Below are 18,392 nucleotides of genomic sequence, written 5' to 3' on the forward strand. Positions count from 1 at the left end.
TCTCTGCTCTCCCTGTGCGCTTCCACAGTCCCCTCCATTCTCTCTCTCGCATTGATTACTCTGATGAGGCGCGGAGAGCGCGCAAGCCGAAGCATTGCCAGTCACGACTAAGCGATTCATGATTATCGAATGGCGAATTGGAATGGAAATAATCGCTTTAGTACATTCGGCAGGCAACTATACAATAATAATATTAAAATAGCGGCCCAAATCGGCTGCCAGGCCACCGGGAATTGTCCCGGTTCTCCCGATGGCCAGTCCGCGCCTGATTTCCACAGACACGCAGAACGTGCGTAACTGATTACAGTTACATTTATTTTGTAATTAAATTACGTAACGCCGTTACATGTAACTAGTTACTCCCCAACACTGATTACTATACACAATGAAATATAAATGTCACTGCCATTTGATGCTGGATGTGGCGAATAAGCTGCCAGTGATCAAAATATTGAATATGAAGTCATTGTAAACGATCGGTTTGAGAATATGGCTGAGATCGTGAATATGAGGCAGATGCTGAATGTACTGTGGAAGTGCACTCTGACGATGACAGCGATGGTCAAATCATCTGCTCAGATTGAACCTTTTAAGTTTAAAAAGGTAACAACATATGCTTTATTTTTTTTCTTCTGTAATTGTTCTTAAAATATCAAGAGAGTTTTTTGCTATTGCAGCAGTTAGAGATCCATCCGTGCTGGATATTTAGGTCCGGGTCACTAAAGACCCGAATATGTAATAATGATTGGCGAAACCTTCATGCATTTAAGGGTTAAAACTGTTTTGAGATCAAAACTTAGTATTGTGCATGAAAATAAGTCTTTATTAATCAATAATCTGCCCCTGTAATCAAAATTGGTGTATAAAAGAATAAAGGTTGTTGGTTCTTCAACTGCCACTATTTTAGCTGGAAACTGCAGTGAATTGTATGTATAGGTACATTTTTGGACTTATGTTTTTGTCCAGTGAGTATGGATGGAATTTTGGGGGCTTTCTACAGAAAGAAACTACATCAAAACTTTCAGACTTCAGATGTGAACGGGTTCATAGGGAGTCAAATTTTGTTTGCTTTTAGCATTTTCTTTTAAATCTGCCGAAGAAAAACTTTCTGTCGAACGGCCCTCATAACGTGTTTTTATTTTTCTAAGAAACAATTTCAGGTAATCGACAAGAAAAGAGAAGAAGACTGAAGAAAAATTAAGCATGAGTGCAACAGAATGACTGAAAAGAGATAATGGGCGAGGGAAAGAAAGGTGAAAGAGGCAAACGAGGTGCCGCAGGCTTCGTGTCGCTGGTTTGGAACTAATCCTCCACAGGAAGGACAACACGTGTCATTTCCTTTCATTTACATATTGCACATATTCCACTCTCTTCTGCTTCTTCTCCACATACAGCTTGCAAATGAAGGTCTGCAGAGAGCAGATAAGAAAACAAGCCCTCGGCTGCGGGCAACAACTCCAGCAAACGAACGGAGGGCGAGAGAGAAAAGGCCAGCTTTACCATAAGAGATATATACGCTGTAATGTCTGTGTGTGTGAAACTGGACGTTAATTGTGCTGACTCAGTCTGGATTGGCAAGAAACCTGCTTTGAAAGCATAACACTGACTTCGGCACAGCGCAAAACATCATTTCATTAATCTGTGTAATCAGTATTATTGTTTTGTGTTCCAGTAAAAATAGCTAAACATCCTTTAGAACAACATAAATTTCCTTGCGAAGCAAAACTGCGTATTGTGACTTGGTTTCAGTGACGGGTCTTGAATTAAGTTTATTTCTCTTCCTCATTAGCAAATTGCTGCCTCACTCAAACTCCCTATACAGACCCCGGCTGTATTTTATTTTCTCCTCATGTGAAATAAATTAGATGGAAAGTTGTAGAGAAATAAGCTTAAGCACTAAAATTACTAAAACTTAAATAAATGTAAATTAAAGCTAAGAAGAAATATTTAAAAAACAACAAAACAATAGAAATGACAAAAACACATAAAAACTGAAAAAAAGCTAATTACATTAATAAACACTAATAAATTCTCATTAATAAATTCTCAAAATGTTAATACAGTAGTCAACATTTGAAATGGATCAAAAAAGTTAATCAAAGTTGTCCTAAGACAAGAACGCATTTTGGTTTTAGGTTTTAGGACAACTTTGATTAACTTTGTTTTGTTGACTAGTGCAGTGGTTCCCAACCCTGGTCCTGGAGGCACCCCAACACTGCACATTTTGCATGTCTGCTTTCTCTGACACACCAATTTCAGGTCTTGGAGTCTCTACTAATGTGCTGATGACCTGAATCAGGTGTGTTTGATTAAGGAGACATGCAAAATGTGCAGTGTTGGGGTACCTCAAGGACCAGGGTTGGGAACCACTGGACTAGTGTACATAACTATATGAACATAATACTGTTTTCAGGTCAGTTTAAATAGAAAAACAAAAATATTGAAATTATAAAACGTACCACTGCTATGGAGAATGAGCAGTGAAATTAAAAAATAAAAGAAAAAAAGATTAATTTAATAATTAAAAACAATATATTACATTTAACCGTTTAATGCTGTTAATTATATTTAAAAAAGTAATCCATTAAAAAGCAATACATTTTTGTAATACATGGTTATACACTAAAAATCAATAAAACAAAAATGGAAATAAATACAAACTGATGCTAAACAGAAAAAAACAACAACTGAAATCGTAGAGATCTTGTTTATCTGAAAAACTTAAAATGCATGCCAAAATAAATATTTTTGTTGTTATGCAACACTGCATGCGTGAATGAACTCGTACCTGTCGCTGTACGCTGTAGCCGTTGCAGGCTGAGTATATCTGTACGCCGCATATCCACCCTGAAAACACAAAAATGACAAAAAGATCAACACAAAACAAACAACAAAACTATAATTTATCTGTCACACCCCAACTGATTTACAACACATACCTACTATGAAATACTGCATCATTTGATGTACACATTTCTAAGGCCTCTAAATGAGCAACATGATCAAAATGTTGCCATTAAACCTGTTGCACACAATCCACTCCATGCCTTCTGTCGTCTGATTGATAGTTTAGACCAGGGGTGCCCAAACTCGGTCCTGGAGGGCCGGTGTCCTGCAGAGTTTAGCTCCAACTTGCCTCAACACACCTGCCTGGAAGTTTCTAGTATGCCTAGTAAGACCTTGATTAGCTGCTTCAGGTGTGTTTGATTAGGGTTGGAGCTAAACTCTGCAGGACACTGGCCCTCCAGGACCGAGTTTGGGCACCCCTGGTTTAGACTTTTTTAGCAAGTAAAAGGCCTTTTAGTATAATTATACAAATGTACGTCTTCAGCTTGTGCTTCACGTGTCTCTTTTGAGAAACATTTATTATCTCTCAATTATCATTGTATTGTAATGTATTATATGTTTCGAAACTACAGAGCTTTGATCATAAAGCATTTAAATACCATCTTACTAAGACATATTATTGGAGATATAGATTGACGACTGATGTTTATATAATTTTATGTAAGTAGGCCTATCTGTTATACTGTTATAAAGATCTCATTGACTTACAAGCTTTCAGAATTCCATCTCACTTTTTGTCCATTTAAATATCAGCATCAGCACTAAATTGCACATTTTTGCTCAGTTTACATCTCTGAAAAAAACTGAGCTGCTGTTTCCGCCATATTCTCACCATCTCATACTATAATACTCAACAATAAACACATATGCACACGTTTTTCGTTAATGTTTTGTGTAAAGGTTTAATAAACTGTTCCATTTTTAAAAATGAGACTTTTCTATTATTTCATACGTCAGACTGGTTAATTCTGCAGCCTAGTATCTGTATAGCATCCTCAGAAGTGTGCGTATGATGCCTTCAGATGTCATCTTTATAGGTTTTGAAACACATCTCTCTTGGTTCTTGTTGGTTTCTCCAGAAAACGGTAGATTTTCCGCTTGTATCATAATCAGCAGAGACTCTGAGGTGGAGTCGAGCTCATTTGTCTGTAGGCAGATCGCTAATAACACACATTAATCAGAGCGTCAGAACGAGAACAGCTGCTGTTTTACGTTCTCCGGCCTGACTGGGGGGCGCTGCAACATGCGATAACGCTGCTGATTTCGATTTGAGATGCTGAGTGGAAGGCTTACATTGATAATGTGTGCCGCATTTAAATCGGGCACGGAAAGTTTATTGAGTAGCGAATTTGAGACAGTCCGCACAGAAAGGCTTGTGCGTTACTGAAACGAGCACACGGAGACTCTCCAACGCTATGGGAAGAGCTGGGTTTCCCATCACTCGGAAAACAATCTGAATCGGAAGAAGTTTGGGAGTGAAAGTGAAATGAAATCAGGTTAGAGGTTGAGCGGGGGATCGCGAGGTCATGTGACCCCTCCCCTGGGGACAGGAAGTGAGGAGGAGCAGGCATGGTGAACTTCCTGCGGGACCGCGCTGATTGGAGCCCCCGCCTGCGAACACACGGGGTAATAAATCAGACTGTCAGCACCTCCGGCCCAATACACAGAACATGCCTTTATCAGGACACCGAGAGCCCCGTCGCTAAATATAACAGACCACACCGCTGAAGACGAGAGAACAGACAATGAGAGGAGAGAGAGAGAACATGATGGGGGAAGAATGAGAAGAGACGAGGAGAGAAGACCAGAAGAGAAGAGAAATGGGAAAGAAACAGAAGAGAAGAAAAAAGAAGGAACGAAAAAAAGATAAAATCTAGAAAATAAAAGATACAAGTAATAGAAGTTAAACTTAAAGAGAAACAAAACAGAAAAAAGTGAAAAGCAAAGAAGAACATTAAACAGGAGAGAAGATGATGAAAATAAAATAAAAGATAGAAAAGGAACAAAAAAGAATAACATGAGAAAAGGAAAGAGGAGAGAAGATGAGAAGTGAAAAAAGAAAAGGGAGAAATCAGAAAAGAAAAGAGAAAAAAATAAAAGAAACAAAATATTAGAAGAACATTTGAAGAGAAACAAAAAAAAAACCCAAGTGAAATCAAATAAAATAAAATAAAAAGGAAGCAATGCAGAAAGAATAAGGAGGTACAATGAAAAGAAAAATAAATGAAAATGGAAAAGAAAAAAGAAAAGAAAAGTGAAAAATGAAAAGGGAGTAAATCAAATTAAAGAGAAAAGTAATGTAACCATTTCTAAGACACTAGCATCCAAACATATCAGTATATTCCACACAGACTCTCATTTGAATAAAATCAATTCACAAAATAAAATGAAAAAAAAAAAATAGATAAAAAAATATGCAGTATTTCAAACTGAAAACAATTTTTAAAAAAGGTAAGGAGATGAACTGAGAGCAGAGAATGAGAGCGAAAGAGAGATGTGTGAATGTGTTTGTTCTCCTGCGGGTCAGTGTGTCACTATCAGGGTGACACAGATGTGAGACATCTTACAGATATGTGTGTGTGCGTGTGTGTGTGTGTGTGTGTGTGTGCGTGTTTGTGTGTGTGTGTGAACAGCAGCGCCGGCAGGAAGATAAATCCATTTATCTGAAGCCGCTTCACCTTATCAGTGACTCACTGCAGACCAACCACAAAACGTTCACTACTGAGGGTCCACAGCCACCAATCAACAAACTACAACACACACACACACACACACACACTCTCTCTCTCGTGTCCCTTCTTCAATGAAAGCTAATCTTTTTCACCTGTTTTATCATCCATTTGAAACTTGATTTTTTTACCCATTTATTGGCCACAAAGAGTAAATTTTTCCACAATTTTCCCCTTATTTTTACCCACTTTATTGACACCAAATGTAACTTTGTCACAGTTTATTCTTATTTTTACCAACTTTATTGGCTAATAAATGTAATTTATTTTATCATTCATTTCTTATTTTAACTAATTTTATTACCCACCAAATGTGTTTTTCCACTGTTTTTTGCTCTTATTTTTAAGTTTTACTGGCCACCAAAAATATATTTTTCCTTATTTTTACCCATTTTATTGCCCACCAAATTTAACTTTTTCACAGTTGTTTCTTATTTATTTATTTTTTACCTATTTTATTGGTCACTAAATGTATTTTGTTCAACATTTTTATTTTATTTTATTTTTACCCATTTTGTTGGCCACCAAAATATTTTTTTCACCTTTTTTCCTTCATATTTTCCCCCTTTTCTGGTCACCAAATGTATTTTTTTCCCACTTTTCTTTTCTAATTTTTACCCATTTCATTGGCTATAAAAAAGTATTTTTAATTCTCTGCTCTGTTCACCACCTAACCTCTTTTTTTCCCCACAAACACTAACAGCACAAGCAGCACATGTACATAAACAACACTAAACTGGAGTTCAATTTGTTCTCTGTGAACTCCAATTTGTTCTCTGTGAACTCTCGCCTCAGTATTTTACCAACATACAGTACTGTTGTTTAAACAAGTCAAGTTTTCTATTTCTATTCCTTTTTAACTGTTAAACAATTGCAGGCCTGTAGCACTGAACTAAGGTCACGGGTTTGATTCCCAGTGAATGCACAAACTGATAAGCGTATACCTTGAATGCAACGCAAGTCGCTTTGGATAAACACATCTGCCAAATGCAGGAGTGGTTTGAAAGCACGATTTTGTGTGTGCGTGCTGAAGCTGGAGGACATGGAGAGCGCTTTGCTCCTTTGCCAAACTCTGAGTTTGTGGAGACTGAAGGGAATCTAGAATTGGGTTGTCAGGTTTCTTGGCAAAAGCGAGGCATCGCTTAATCGATGCCAGAGATCCTGGACTGGAATTACACTCCGCTCTCGTCCCTCAAGAAGCAAAGTTACTCACGTAGATCTCCGCGCCGTAGAATCCATCCTGATACACCATCCTGTGAGACAGAGAAGAGCGTGTTTGATCATCACAGATATGAGCATCAAAACTGCTACATCAGGAATAGTCACATGACTGTGAGAAACAAATGACTGCAGAGAGATGCACCTGAAAAACGACACGTCCAAGTAAGCTGTCAATCCATTAATTTTTAATTGCATTTATTATGTATCAGTTGATGTAATTACTATGGCACAGGTCAGTATTTGCTGAGAAAGACTCACGCGCCGTACGCTGGGATGGGTGGAGGAGGAGGAGCCGTACGGAAGGTGTTGTAAACGGCACGGCCTCTGCCCCGCAAATGAGCGCCCCTGTACGCCACCGTCGCTCCTGCCGCGGGATACGGGAAACCCGTCACTGTGCACACACACACACACAGACACAGGGAACATTTATGAGGACGCACAGGGCAGTAGATGAGGTGCATGTGTCTCTATCACACAACGAGACTTATAAAGACAACCAGAGTGCTGTTTGCATGTGCAAAACTCAGTCATGTTGCGAGGCGAGGGTATTCTTGCTGGATGCTAGTTGTTTTTTACTGTCTTGCACCGTCAGGTCTCTATGATCTGGTCTCTAGATATCGCTTGCATCTATCGTGTTTTATCATCCAAGCTTATTATTTTACACATTTATCAGTCACCTATTAGTTTTACCCATTTTATTGGACAACCAAGTTTTTTAACAGTATTTTTTAAACTATTTTCTCATTTTACATTTCATTTCATTTCTAATTTTTACCCATTTTATTGGCCAGCAAATGTAACTTTAACCATTCTTTTCTCTTTTTTTTAAACCCATTTTATTGGCCAAAAAAGTAATTTTCCATTTTTTTCCTTCATTTTTACTAATTTTATTGGCCATTAAAATTTTTTTTTTTCCAGTTTTTTTTTCTTATTTGTAAACATTTTATTGGTCACCAAGAATTATTTTTTAAACGTTTTTATTTATTTTTATCCTTTTTTGTTAATTGGCTAACAAATGTTTTTATTAACCAGTCTTGCCTTATTTTTAGCCATTTTATTGGACACCAAAAGTATTTTTTTATTTTTACTTATTTTCATTTTTTTTTAACTGACTAGCAAATGCACAGTATTTTGTTTACCATTCTATTCTTATTTTTACCTATTTTATTTAGCAACAAATGTATTTTCCCCGTTTCTTATTTCTCACCAAATGTAATTTTATTTTATTTTTTTTGGTTTTCTTTTATAATTTTTTTTTGTTGCATAACTAACCATAGGGTTTGATCTCTCTCTCTTTTAGTTTGCGGCACCATTGGTAAGTTTACCAAGTTGACGTCGAGATGGTTTCATTCTTCCTAAATCTGTCCGAGTTTATCGAGATTTATCAATGAATCGCACAACAAAAGGAGAAAACAAAATTTGGACAGTTTTTTTTTTGGTCCAACAAGAGCGTAAAAAAAATCTATAACAAATAATTATGTAATTTTATATAACATTTTCTGACACAAGGTAAGAATCAGTCAATTAAATTAAATACTGTTCGACTCCTCATAAGTGTCTCTCTATTTATGCTGCATAGGCACCCGTGTCGTGTAATATATGTAAATGAAGCTGATAATGAACAGGCGATAGGCTACACTGCCTCAATAAAAACACATTCATCAAACCAGCTGACATGCTGTGGCACAAAACACCAGAAAAAAAAAAACATCTCAGAAAAGCAGAGAGAGAAAGACATAAAAACACACAGTCAGTGATGGGATGGTTAGTCGGCTCAGCTGTTTAATGCTGGTTATTGTGAGGAGTTGGAGTGAGTAATCCACACACGGGGGAATAGACGCAGATTCATCAAATCAACAGCAAGTGCTTCATTATCCCCTTAACGTGCAGAGAAACAATCTCATCTACACTCATTAAAACACTTCAGACCGGATCAGACCGGACTATAAAAGAGCTTAAAGAGAGAGATCTGAAAAAAAATAAACATTATGTCATTATTGACTGCTTTAGGGGCTTTTTATTTGCTTTCAGGAGCTTAAAAGTGTGCGTTCAGTGTTTGTGTGTGTGTGTGTAACTTTTAAAAGCTATATACTATTTAAACATTTTTGTAATATTTATAACTTTTTATGTAATAGAAATAGTATAATTATGTTTTGATTATATAACTATATATTTATAAAAATGATAGATGTATAATTATGCATATGCATATCTATAATTACAATTTATGTTATATACTTTTACACATATAATTATACTCTTTTATACTAATGATTTTTTTGTATTTGATATTTAAATTACTAACAAAATATTTAGAATAAGGCAGCAGCTATTTGCACTAAATGTATTTACACTATTTTAAAATAGCATATTTTCTGTTATTTATAGCACTTACTGCACCTCAGTATTGTAGTACATTATAAAACAGTACGCAATAATAACGTATTGAGTGCAAATTGCAATTTTAATTCAAATTATTAAATGGATGCCACCTTAATGGGACAATAAAGCCCTCCCTACACCTACCTGATATTTTATTTTCAACTTTTCGATTATTTTGATTATTTTGATTAAAAATAAATGCCTTTCCGATTTGATATGAGATTTGAAAAGGAAGAAAAAAGTTCGGCAAAAGGCGGAATCGAACTCGGGTCGATCGCATGAAAAAGCATGTGCTTTACCATCTACGCCACTGGAAATGAAATTTAATGAGTCACTACTTTTGTAGAGTTGACTCCCACAATCACACGCTGGTAGTATAAATAGCCTCTGCCAACAAGATGGGCTATTTGCACTTGTGTAAATAGACACTCCATTAGAATAATTACACAATTTATGTAATTTACTACAATATACACTGTATTATTGTTTCATTTATATAATTACATAATCTATAATAATAATTTATGTTACATACTTACATAATTATATAAATAAATGAAATAATATTGTTTTGAGAACATTTCTAGCATCATTTGTTTGCAGATGCCACTTGGTTTAAAATGTGTATCCAATACAATGAAATTCACACATTTTTTAAGTGTAACTTAAAGGCAGGGTAGGTGATTTGGTTCAAAAAATTTTTTTTTGTGATGCTGGTTAAAAGTCTCATCACATCCCGACAGCAATCACTTAGAGGTCTAAATGTACACTGTAAAAAAAATTCCGTAAAATTTACGGTAAAAAAACGGCAGCTGTGGTTGCCTGAATTTTACTGTAAAAAATACGGTAGCAACGTTTTAGGTTTTACGGTTTTAACTTAAATTTACAGTTAAATATCGTAATTTCATTGACTGATATAATGTTAATATACCAACCTATTGAAGTACTGAAATCGGTTTTGTACCTTTGTAATACACTGATAACCACCAAATGCAGGTGGTGATGAGGAAGTCACATGATGAACCAAAGCCCATCACAAGCAGCTTTTAAATAATAACATACATAGAAGGTGCAGAGTGTCATTCACACAAACGCTAAACACCATCATGGTAACACACATGAAACTGAAATAATGCAATAAACATTCATTTAACAACATTAGGTGTAACACACAACCCTAATACACAAAACTGATAAGAAAAAACTAAGAAGAAACATAGTTATTTCAACAAAAAAACATAAAATTTGGAATGTAACGCCAGTCTTTTACCATTAAATTCACGGTCATTTTTACAGTATATGTATTTATATCATCTGTGCCAGGTATAGGACCATAAAATGGTCCTCCAATCAAATTATTCGGTCCAAAGATTACGATAGGCTGTCCTACCTGCCTGTCAATCTATGTATTTGCATACCTCCGGAAACTGTTTGCGCAGACATGATACGATATCGGCGTGTTCATTAAGTCAAGTCAAGTCAAGTCACCTTTATTTATATAGCGCTTTTAACAATACAGATTGTGTCAAAGCAACTGAACACTTTGCACTATTGCAGACCAAGTGAGAATGGAAGGCTTTATTACTGCAACATTATACGCTTTGTACTGTAATGTTTTCTCAGCTGTGAATGAGACATGAGGTAATCTGACAGCGTTGACGTCGTCTCTCATCGTGTCGCTGGTTAGCTTCTGGTTTGTCTGAGCGTGTTCATGTGTTTGGAGGAGGCATGGCTTTGGAGAGTGATTTGCAGGGAGGGTGGAATCTTATGCTTTCAAAGCTAGCATGCTATTGCTAGCCTCTGAAATCGCCTACCCTGTCTTTAATGTGAACGTAGCCTGATTATGACCTTCTAATGACACCAGATGCGTTAAGTAAGAATCAACTGTCAGGATGTCTTATTGTGATACATGACTGTAAAATCACTTAAAGGGACAGCTCATCCAAAACAAAGCATAACATTTTCATGCTATTGCTAGCCTTTCCGAAATCATCTACCCTACCTTTAAGTGTCCAAAGGGTCCAAAATAAATAAATAAATAAACAAACAAATAAAGAAATGAAGACAGAACTGAAAGGAATTCTTCCTTTGAAAGAAATCCTGATATAATAAACCCCCTTTCTAAAGCCTGTTAGATCCTGTACCCACTAAATTACTGAAAGAGTTGTTACCTGTAGCAGAAGAACCGCTTCTCAATATTATTAACTCGTCGTTGTCTTTAGGTCACGTCCCAAAACCATTCAAACTGGCGGTTATTAAGCCTCTTATTAAGAAACCACAACTAGATCCTAGTGAACTGGCAAATTACAGACCCATGCGATATCGTTGACTTGATTGCAAATGATTGCAAAGATACTATTTAAACTGAACTGAGCTGGATGATGACATCACTGAATTCAATGATGAACTGTCTTTAACTGAAAAATTAGTGTTTACTATTGTCATTTTGCATTATTGACACACTATTTTCCTAATTAATGCTGTTCAGTTGCTTTGACACATTCTGTATTGTTAAAAGCGCTATATAAATAAAGGTGACTTGACTTGACTTGACTTTATCACTATGAGAGCTGCTGTTCTTCATTCGTTAAAGTCATCTGAAAAGATCTTCAGCATCTATGTTTCCACCAGCAGAGCCAAACACACAGAGAGCAATCGTGGCAGCGGAGCGACTCTCTGAGCTCATTACCTCACACTCATCACTAGAGGCTCATGGGAAGGTTTGGGTTGCAAACAACAAAGAAGAACCAGGAATCTGGTGCAACGAAGACTTCCATCAGCACACACACACACACACACACACACACACACAAGTGAAGACTGCAGACACTGCACTATACTGTAACGAACACAGATATGACCAGAGACTGTCAAACTACAAAACAACGCAAAAGGCACCATGAAAGCATCACAGGAGTACCTTAAAAATAATATATTAGTATTATATATGTTTCTAAAGATACAGTATATAAAAGTAAATTAATTAAATTAATTATTAAAAGTAATTATATGACTAAAATACTGTTTTTATGACACCCCTGTTATGCTTTGATGGTTCTTTTTATCCTTTTTTGTTTATATACAAATATAATATATAAAAAATATATTAACAGTATAATTATTACTAACATTTAGTATATAAAGGTGAATTAATTAAACAAGTCATTGCACAACTAATACACTGTTTTTATATTGTTTACTTTTAAATACCATATTTAACATTTATAATTTTAGTACTATATTTATAATAATTACACTATATATAAAAAATAGTATACTTTACTTATATCATTATATACCTAACTACAATTTATGTTTTATATAATAATATAAAATAAATAAAGTATTATTTATATATCACATTATATAATTGTAACTATTTATTTGCATATAATTATACTTACTTTTTATACTAACATATTTTAAATAAATTTGACATTTAAATCAGTTATTAATATATTTAAAATAATTATACAATTTATTTACTACTATATAAATTGTATAATTACTGTTTTATTTAAATATACAATTACATATCTATGGTTGCAATTTTTATGTTATGTACTTGCATAATTATATAAATATATAAAACAGCATATACTACTACTATTATATTTTAAATACAATTGTTATTGTTGTTTTGAAAATCTGTAGCACCATTTTCTTGCAGATGCCACTTTTAAGTGCAAAAACTTCGGAGTGCAGTGAAATCCACGTATAGGTGGATTTGTTGTTGTTGTTGGCAACAACAACAACAACAAACTAACAAATAAATAAGTTATTGATTGTTTGGAAGGACATGAGCATGAATGGATGAATGAGCGAGTGCAAATGATGATATTATTTTCTTCTGGGTGATGGAAACTCTTTCCTGAGCATGTTAGCGGCTGCAGGCTGACAGCCAACTGCTGAACATATGCTGACGTTTACTCCTGATAAAGCGTGTCTCAGCAGCAGACGAGGAAACACACACCCCTGAGAGGAGCTGCGGTATTTAAAGGGTCGAGTGTAACGGTAGAGATCTGAGATGGACCCTGAACTTCCTCCCGATGAAACCATAGCTGCTCGTCTCATCAGAACGCAACGGCTTGGTATAACAGCCGTCAATAAATGGAGAGAAACCCCGTGAGTGTGTGTGTGTGTCGCTGCACTCCAGCGCTCGCATTCTGTTAGACAACTGAAAGCTAATCTGAGGCACTCACAAAGTCCATCCATAGTAAAGAGACCCACAATCTGATAAGTGTGACTGGACTCTTCTCTCCTCACACACAACACACACACACACACACACACACACACACACACACACATACACACACTCACATACACTCACATACACTCACACACATTCAACACACACAAACAAACACACACACACACACACACACACACACACACACACGGACATCTCTCTAGTTCACTCACTTTATGCTCTCTACATGAACAAAAAAGACTAAAAAAGACTCCTTTAAGTAACCTGAAATATCATATATTTAATATACATATATTTGTATGTAACGTTATATTTACAATATAATTATGAAATCATCAAGTCATGATTGTAAATGTAATTAACAATTTTTTGTATGTTACCAGTTTCACAACTCGTGAACACAACTTCAGTGACAAAATAATAAGTTTGTAAATAAGTAAATAAGTTTGATTCATTACTGTGAATCAGTTCAAAGTGTTCATTTCATGCAAATTGATTCAAAACTCTTATTCAGCATTCACTGGCATCATCACTTAAACTGTTTAACAAGGATGTAAATATGTAATATAAATTCTATCATCTATATATCTAAAATATTACAATATTATTATTATTATTATTATTATTTAAAAAATAGAAATACATACATGCATACATGTGTATATAAAAGCCTTTGTATTAAATATATTTATTACAAAAGCAAAATAAAACAAAAAATAGGTATGTATCAACTTAATAAAATACAAATATTTACTTGAATACATATTTACAAAATAAAATCAGCCATTGAATCGTCTATCTATACATAAAATATTTAAATATTTAGATAGATCTAAAATGTATTTCTATCTATCTATCTATCTATCTATCTATCTATCTATCTGGATCTGTAGGTAACCCTGTGTGTTCTGGTGAATTAGCTGTGTGTGTGTGTGTTAGCGTATGGCTCTGCTGAGCTCTACTGTCATTTCATTTTCCTTATGAAAGACTTTTACAGTCATCGCGACTCGAGGGCAAATCAGAATGAACTCAAAACAGAGCGTGCAAAGCGAACTAAAGCCAATTACTCTGCGCTGAATTCTTCATTTGTGCCACCGAAGAGTTTTAAAAGAAATGTGATCCGTGACTGCTAATCAAATGGAGCCCAGAGCTAACTAGCAGCGCTAATGATACGACCACCATCTGACTGCCATAAATTACAGCAGCGTTCAACAGCCTGTTCCTTTATTGGGAATGGAAACCAATGTGGTGTCTAGTTTGGCTAATATCACGCTAGCATGAGTTGTTTTATTGGTGCTGCTGGATTGGCGGCTGAGGAGTGCAAACGCAGCGCTCTCCGCTTCACCTCCATAAAGTGGGAAATCACTGACATCAGCACTGCGCCTCTGAGCAAGACATTTAAACCCGCATTGGCCCGGATGGGACAGAGCCACTAATGGCGCTTTTCCACTGCATGGTATGGCATGGTACGGTTCGGTACGGTTCACTTTTGGGGGGTTTTCCACTGGGTACAGTACCTGGTACCTGGTACTTTTTTTAGTACCACCTCAGTTGAGGTTCCAAGTGAACCGTACCGTTACCAAAACGTGACGTGTAAACTCTGCTGATCATGGATTGGCTGGAGAGAATCGTCACTACCTGCATCACTGAACTTGCGACACAAACACAACAGAACCGCTAGATTTAAATCAGCACAGCCAGCGAAGGATCGAACGCAACTGTTTTGAACGAGCGCACCTTTTGTTAACAACCAAACAATTTTGTTGTCTGTTGAGGAAGTACAGACGTTCCTCTCGTTGATAGCAAGAGCTTGATGGGGCGACGCGGAATGAAAAAAGTTTTTCAGGAGTCGCGGCAGTAGAGGCGGCGCAACTATAACGACATGTGAATGATCCCGCCCACTCTAAAGCGGTACTAAACTGCAGTGGAAACGCAAACCGAGCCTAGCCGTGCCGCGCCGAGTCATACCACGCAGTGGAAAAGCGCCATAATACTTCTGCAGTGAACCCAATAACAGCAGATACATGACAAACATCACTACTGATCACACCTCTGCACTAGTGAGTGAGTGTCTCAACCTGCAACATCTGACTGATTCCTCAATCTATTAGCCTGGAAACACCCTAGCAACCAGTCAGAATACTTTAGCGACTAAATAGCAATGCCTTGACAACCATTTATTAATCTATCATCCTAGCAACCAGTCAGAGCACCCTAGTAACCAGTCATAGCACCCTAGCAACACCCTAGTAACCAGTCAGAACAATTTACCAGCAACACCCTAACAATCTAGAAATCAGTCAGAACACCCTAGTAACCAGTCAGAGCACTCTAGCAACACCCTAGCAACTGCATAGTAATGCCATGGCAACCATTTAACTATCTATCATCTATCCAGCCATCCATCTATCCATCTATCATCCTAGCAACCAGCTAGAACACCCTAGAAACAATTCAGAACACTTTAGCAACCAACGATCTATCTGTCCATTCATCCATCACCCTAGCAACACACTAACAACAATCTAGAAATCAGTCAGAACACCCTAGTAACCAGTCAGAGCACTCTAGCAACTGCATAGTAATGCCATGACAACCATTTAACTATCTATCATCTATCCAGCCATCCATCTATCCATCTATCATCCTAGCAACCAGCTAGAACACCCTAGAAACCATTCAGAACACTTTAGCAACCAACAATCTATCTGTCCATTCATCCATCACCCTAGCAACACCATAACAACAATCTAGAAATCAGTCAGAACACCCTAGTAACCAGTCAGAGCACTCTAGCAACACCCTAGCAACTGCATAGCAATGCCATGACAACCATTTATTTACCTAACAACATCCTAGCAACCAATCAGAACACTATTGAAACTGCATAGCAACACCTTGGCAACCACAATCCCAGTGTGGTAATGAGCTTTGTGCAAATGGTTTGTGTCTTTTGAAACTAAAGAGCAAAAAATACTTGACAAATGATCATGATTATTACACTACAAACTAAAGCTAATTTACATTTGAGCGATGTGGGGAAATGATTCATTTTGAATGGCTGTTTTTGAAGTAAAACACCTTCTTCAGTGAGAAACCTCCTCACCTGCGTAGAGCTCCGGTCCGTAAACAGCTCCTACCACTGGATTGAGTTTCCAGCCTGCAGAAACAGTACAGAGATGTGCTTGAACAGATCCCGCAGCTATCACAGAGAGTCAGATGTTTTAAACAGCTGTATGCTGAGAGGAGCTCTTACTGTTTGTGTACGGGTTTACTACTTTCTTATTCGTCATCACTCTCGCTGTGGCGTTGTTCACCTGAGAGAGAGAGAGGGATGTGAGTGTGCTGCTGGAACATATATCAGAAACACATGCATATGAACACTGTGCTCATGCAAACACACATGCATGTGAGTAATATCCCTCTGCTCTTCCTGTAATCACCCACAATGCATCTCTTCTGGCTGTTCTGAGCCATGCACACCACACTTTACAGAATGCGTTATTATAGTCGGATATTTTGCTTCACTTTTTTTTAATAGATGCTTGGAATTGATGACATACACAAGCAATGGATAAAAAACCCATGAATAACAGCAGTAAACAACACTTTGAGCATGATATATGATCTGAAATACAGTTTGGTTTAAACAATTTTTACCCAATGAAAAATGGTGGAGGGTGATGAATATAGTAAGATTCAGCACGTTTTTTTTTACATTTAATAGATTTCATAGATTCAGCTTTATATATTTTAAATATTTGGTTTCACATCCAACAGATTAAATTCCTCTCAGAGATCAATAAAAATTCAAGAAATATTCTGGGCAATTTTCAACTTAATATCTATTGACAGTATCTGTCAAATATTTTGTAGTTTTCTCTAAATTGAACAAATATCATATCATATCATATCATATCATATCATATAATAATATATACAAATACCTACAATTAAATTAAATTAAATTAAATTAAATTAAATTAAATATTATTATTTTTATCACTGTACAGTAACAGGAATTTCAGAGGAAATGTTCTTAATATTAATTTTAATTATTGTTACAATGCAACAAATGTTAGAAGTCCTAAAACTGTATAAACGTATAGTATACAAAATATAGTTTCTTTTTTCTTTCTTTTGATTTTGGGGTGAAAAATACCTTCTTTGTTTTTTTGTTTTTTTTTGCAGTTGGTAGAGCATAAGCCATATTTAACCCAGAAGATTGCTTTCAGATGTCACAAACACACACACAAATGTGGACAGGTATCATGCAGATGCTCGGGAATCTCAGGATGAGGACAGGAAATGAGGTCAGCAAGCAGGAGAGGAGGACGGAGAGAAGAGGAAAAGGAAAGCACCTCGATTTTACGTCCTTCTACGATTGTACCGTTTAGTTTCTCCCGCGCATGATCTGCGTCTGTGCTCGTTTCAAAAGTTACAAAGCCAAAGCCCTGCGGACGCATGGAGTGAAACAGAAGGAGAGAGAAACCGCATTGAAGGGGTTTGGAGAGAGTCAGGAGCCCACGACAGGAGGAACATGATCAGGAGGATTACAGAGACACACTACAGTAAAACACCAGCACAGATGCACAGTCTGTGTGTGAAGAGCTTCATTTCAGATCATGTTAGTGACACAAATAACATACAACACCTATAAACCTCTTTCAGAATGTCACATGTGAAATACTGCCTTACTCGGCGTTAAAAAAGTGACTAAATAAGCTTTAAAGCGAGTCAGTTCCCTCGACATTCATAACATATTAGCCGGCAACTATTTTCAGCCGAGCATGTAAAACTCTGGCTGTAAATTTAATTTAATTAATTTAAATTGATATACAAAAATGTATTACTATTGCAAAAAGAATATAAATATATTTTTATTTGTAATATGTATAGGAATAATTGATTTAATGTCAATTTAATATAATTTATTTTATAGTTAATATTTTATTATATTTATTTATAAACCCTGGGAGATGTATATACACACACACACA

The 18,392-nt window shown here is 36.2% G+C and overlaps 1 protein-coding gene across 2 annotated transcripts in view; it reads right to left on the reverse strand.

The window, feature by feature from the left end:
* The window catches only part of LOC107695689 (RNA binding protein fox-1 homolog 3-like), a 304,812-nt gene that overhangs the window by 4,915 nt on the left and 281,505 nt on the right, over positions 1-18,392 (reverse strand). For both annotated transcript variants that reach the window (XM_016495693.1, XM_016495694.1), the window contains 6 exons: positions 17,754-17,846; positions 16,649-16,709; positions 16,499-16,552; positions 7,056-7,188; positions 6,790-6,829; positions 2,789-2,847 (listed from right to left, as the gene is read on the reverse strand). In XM_016495693.1, coding sequence (XP_016351179.1) covers positions 2,789-2,847; positions 6,790-6,829; positions 7,056-7,188; positions 16,499-16,552; positions 16,649-16,709; positions 17,754-17,846 — 440 coding nt within the window. The remainder of the gene's footprint in view (positions 1-2,788; positions 2,848-6,789; positions 6,830-7,055; positions 7,189-16,498; positions 16,553-16,648; positions 16,710-17,753; positions 17,847-18,392) is intronic.

This window comes from Sinocyclocheilus anshuiensis, unplaced genomic scaffold, assembly GCF_001515605.1.
Source record: "Sinocyclocheilus anshuiensis isolate Anshui unplaced genomic scaffold, SAMN03320099.WGS_v1.1 scaffold1075, whole genome shotgun sequence".
Classification (NCBI taxonomy): Eukaryota; Metazoa; Chordata; class Actinopteri; order Cypriniformes; family Cyprinidae; genus Sinocyclocheilus; species Sinocyclocheilus anshuiensis.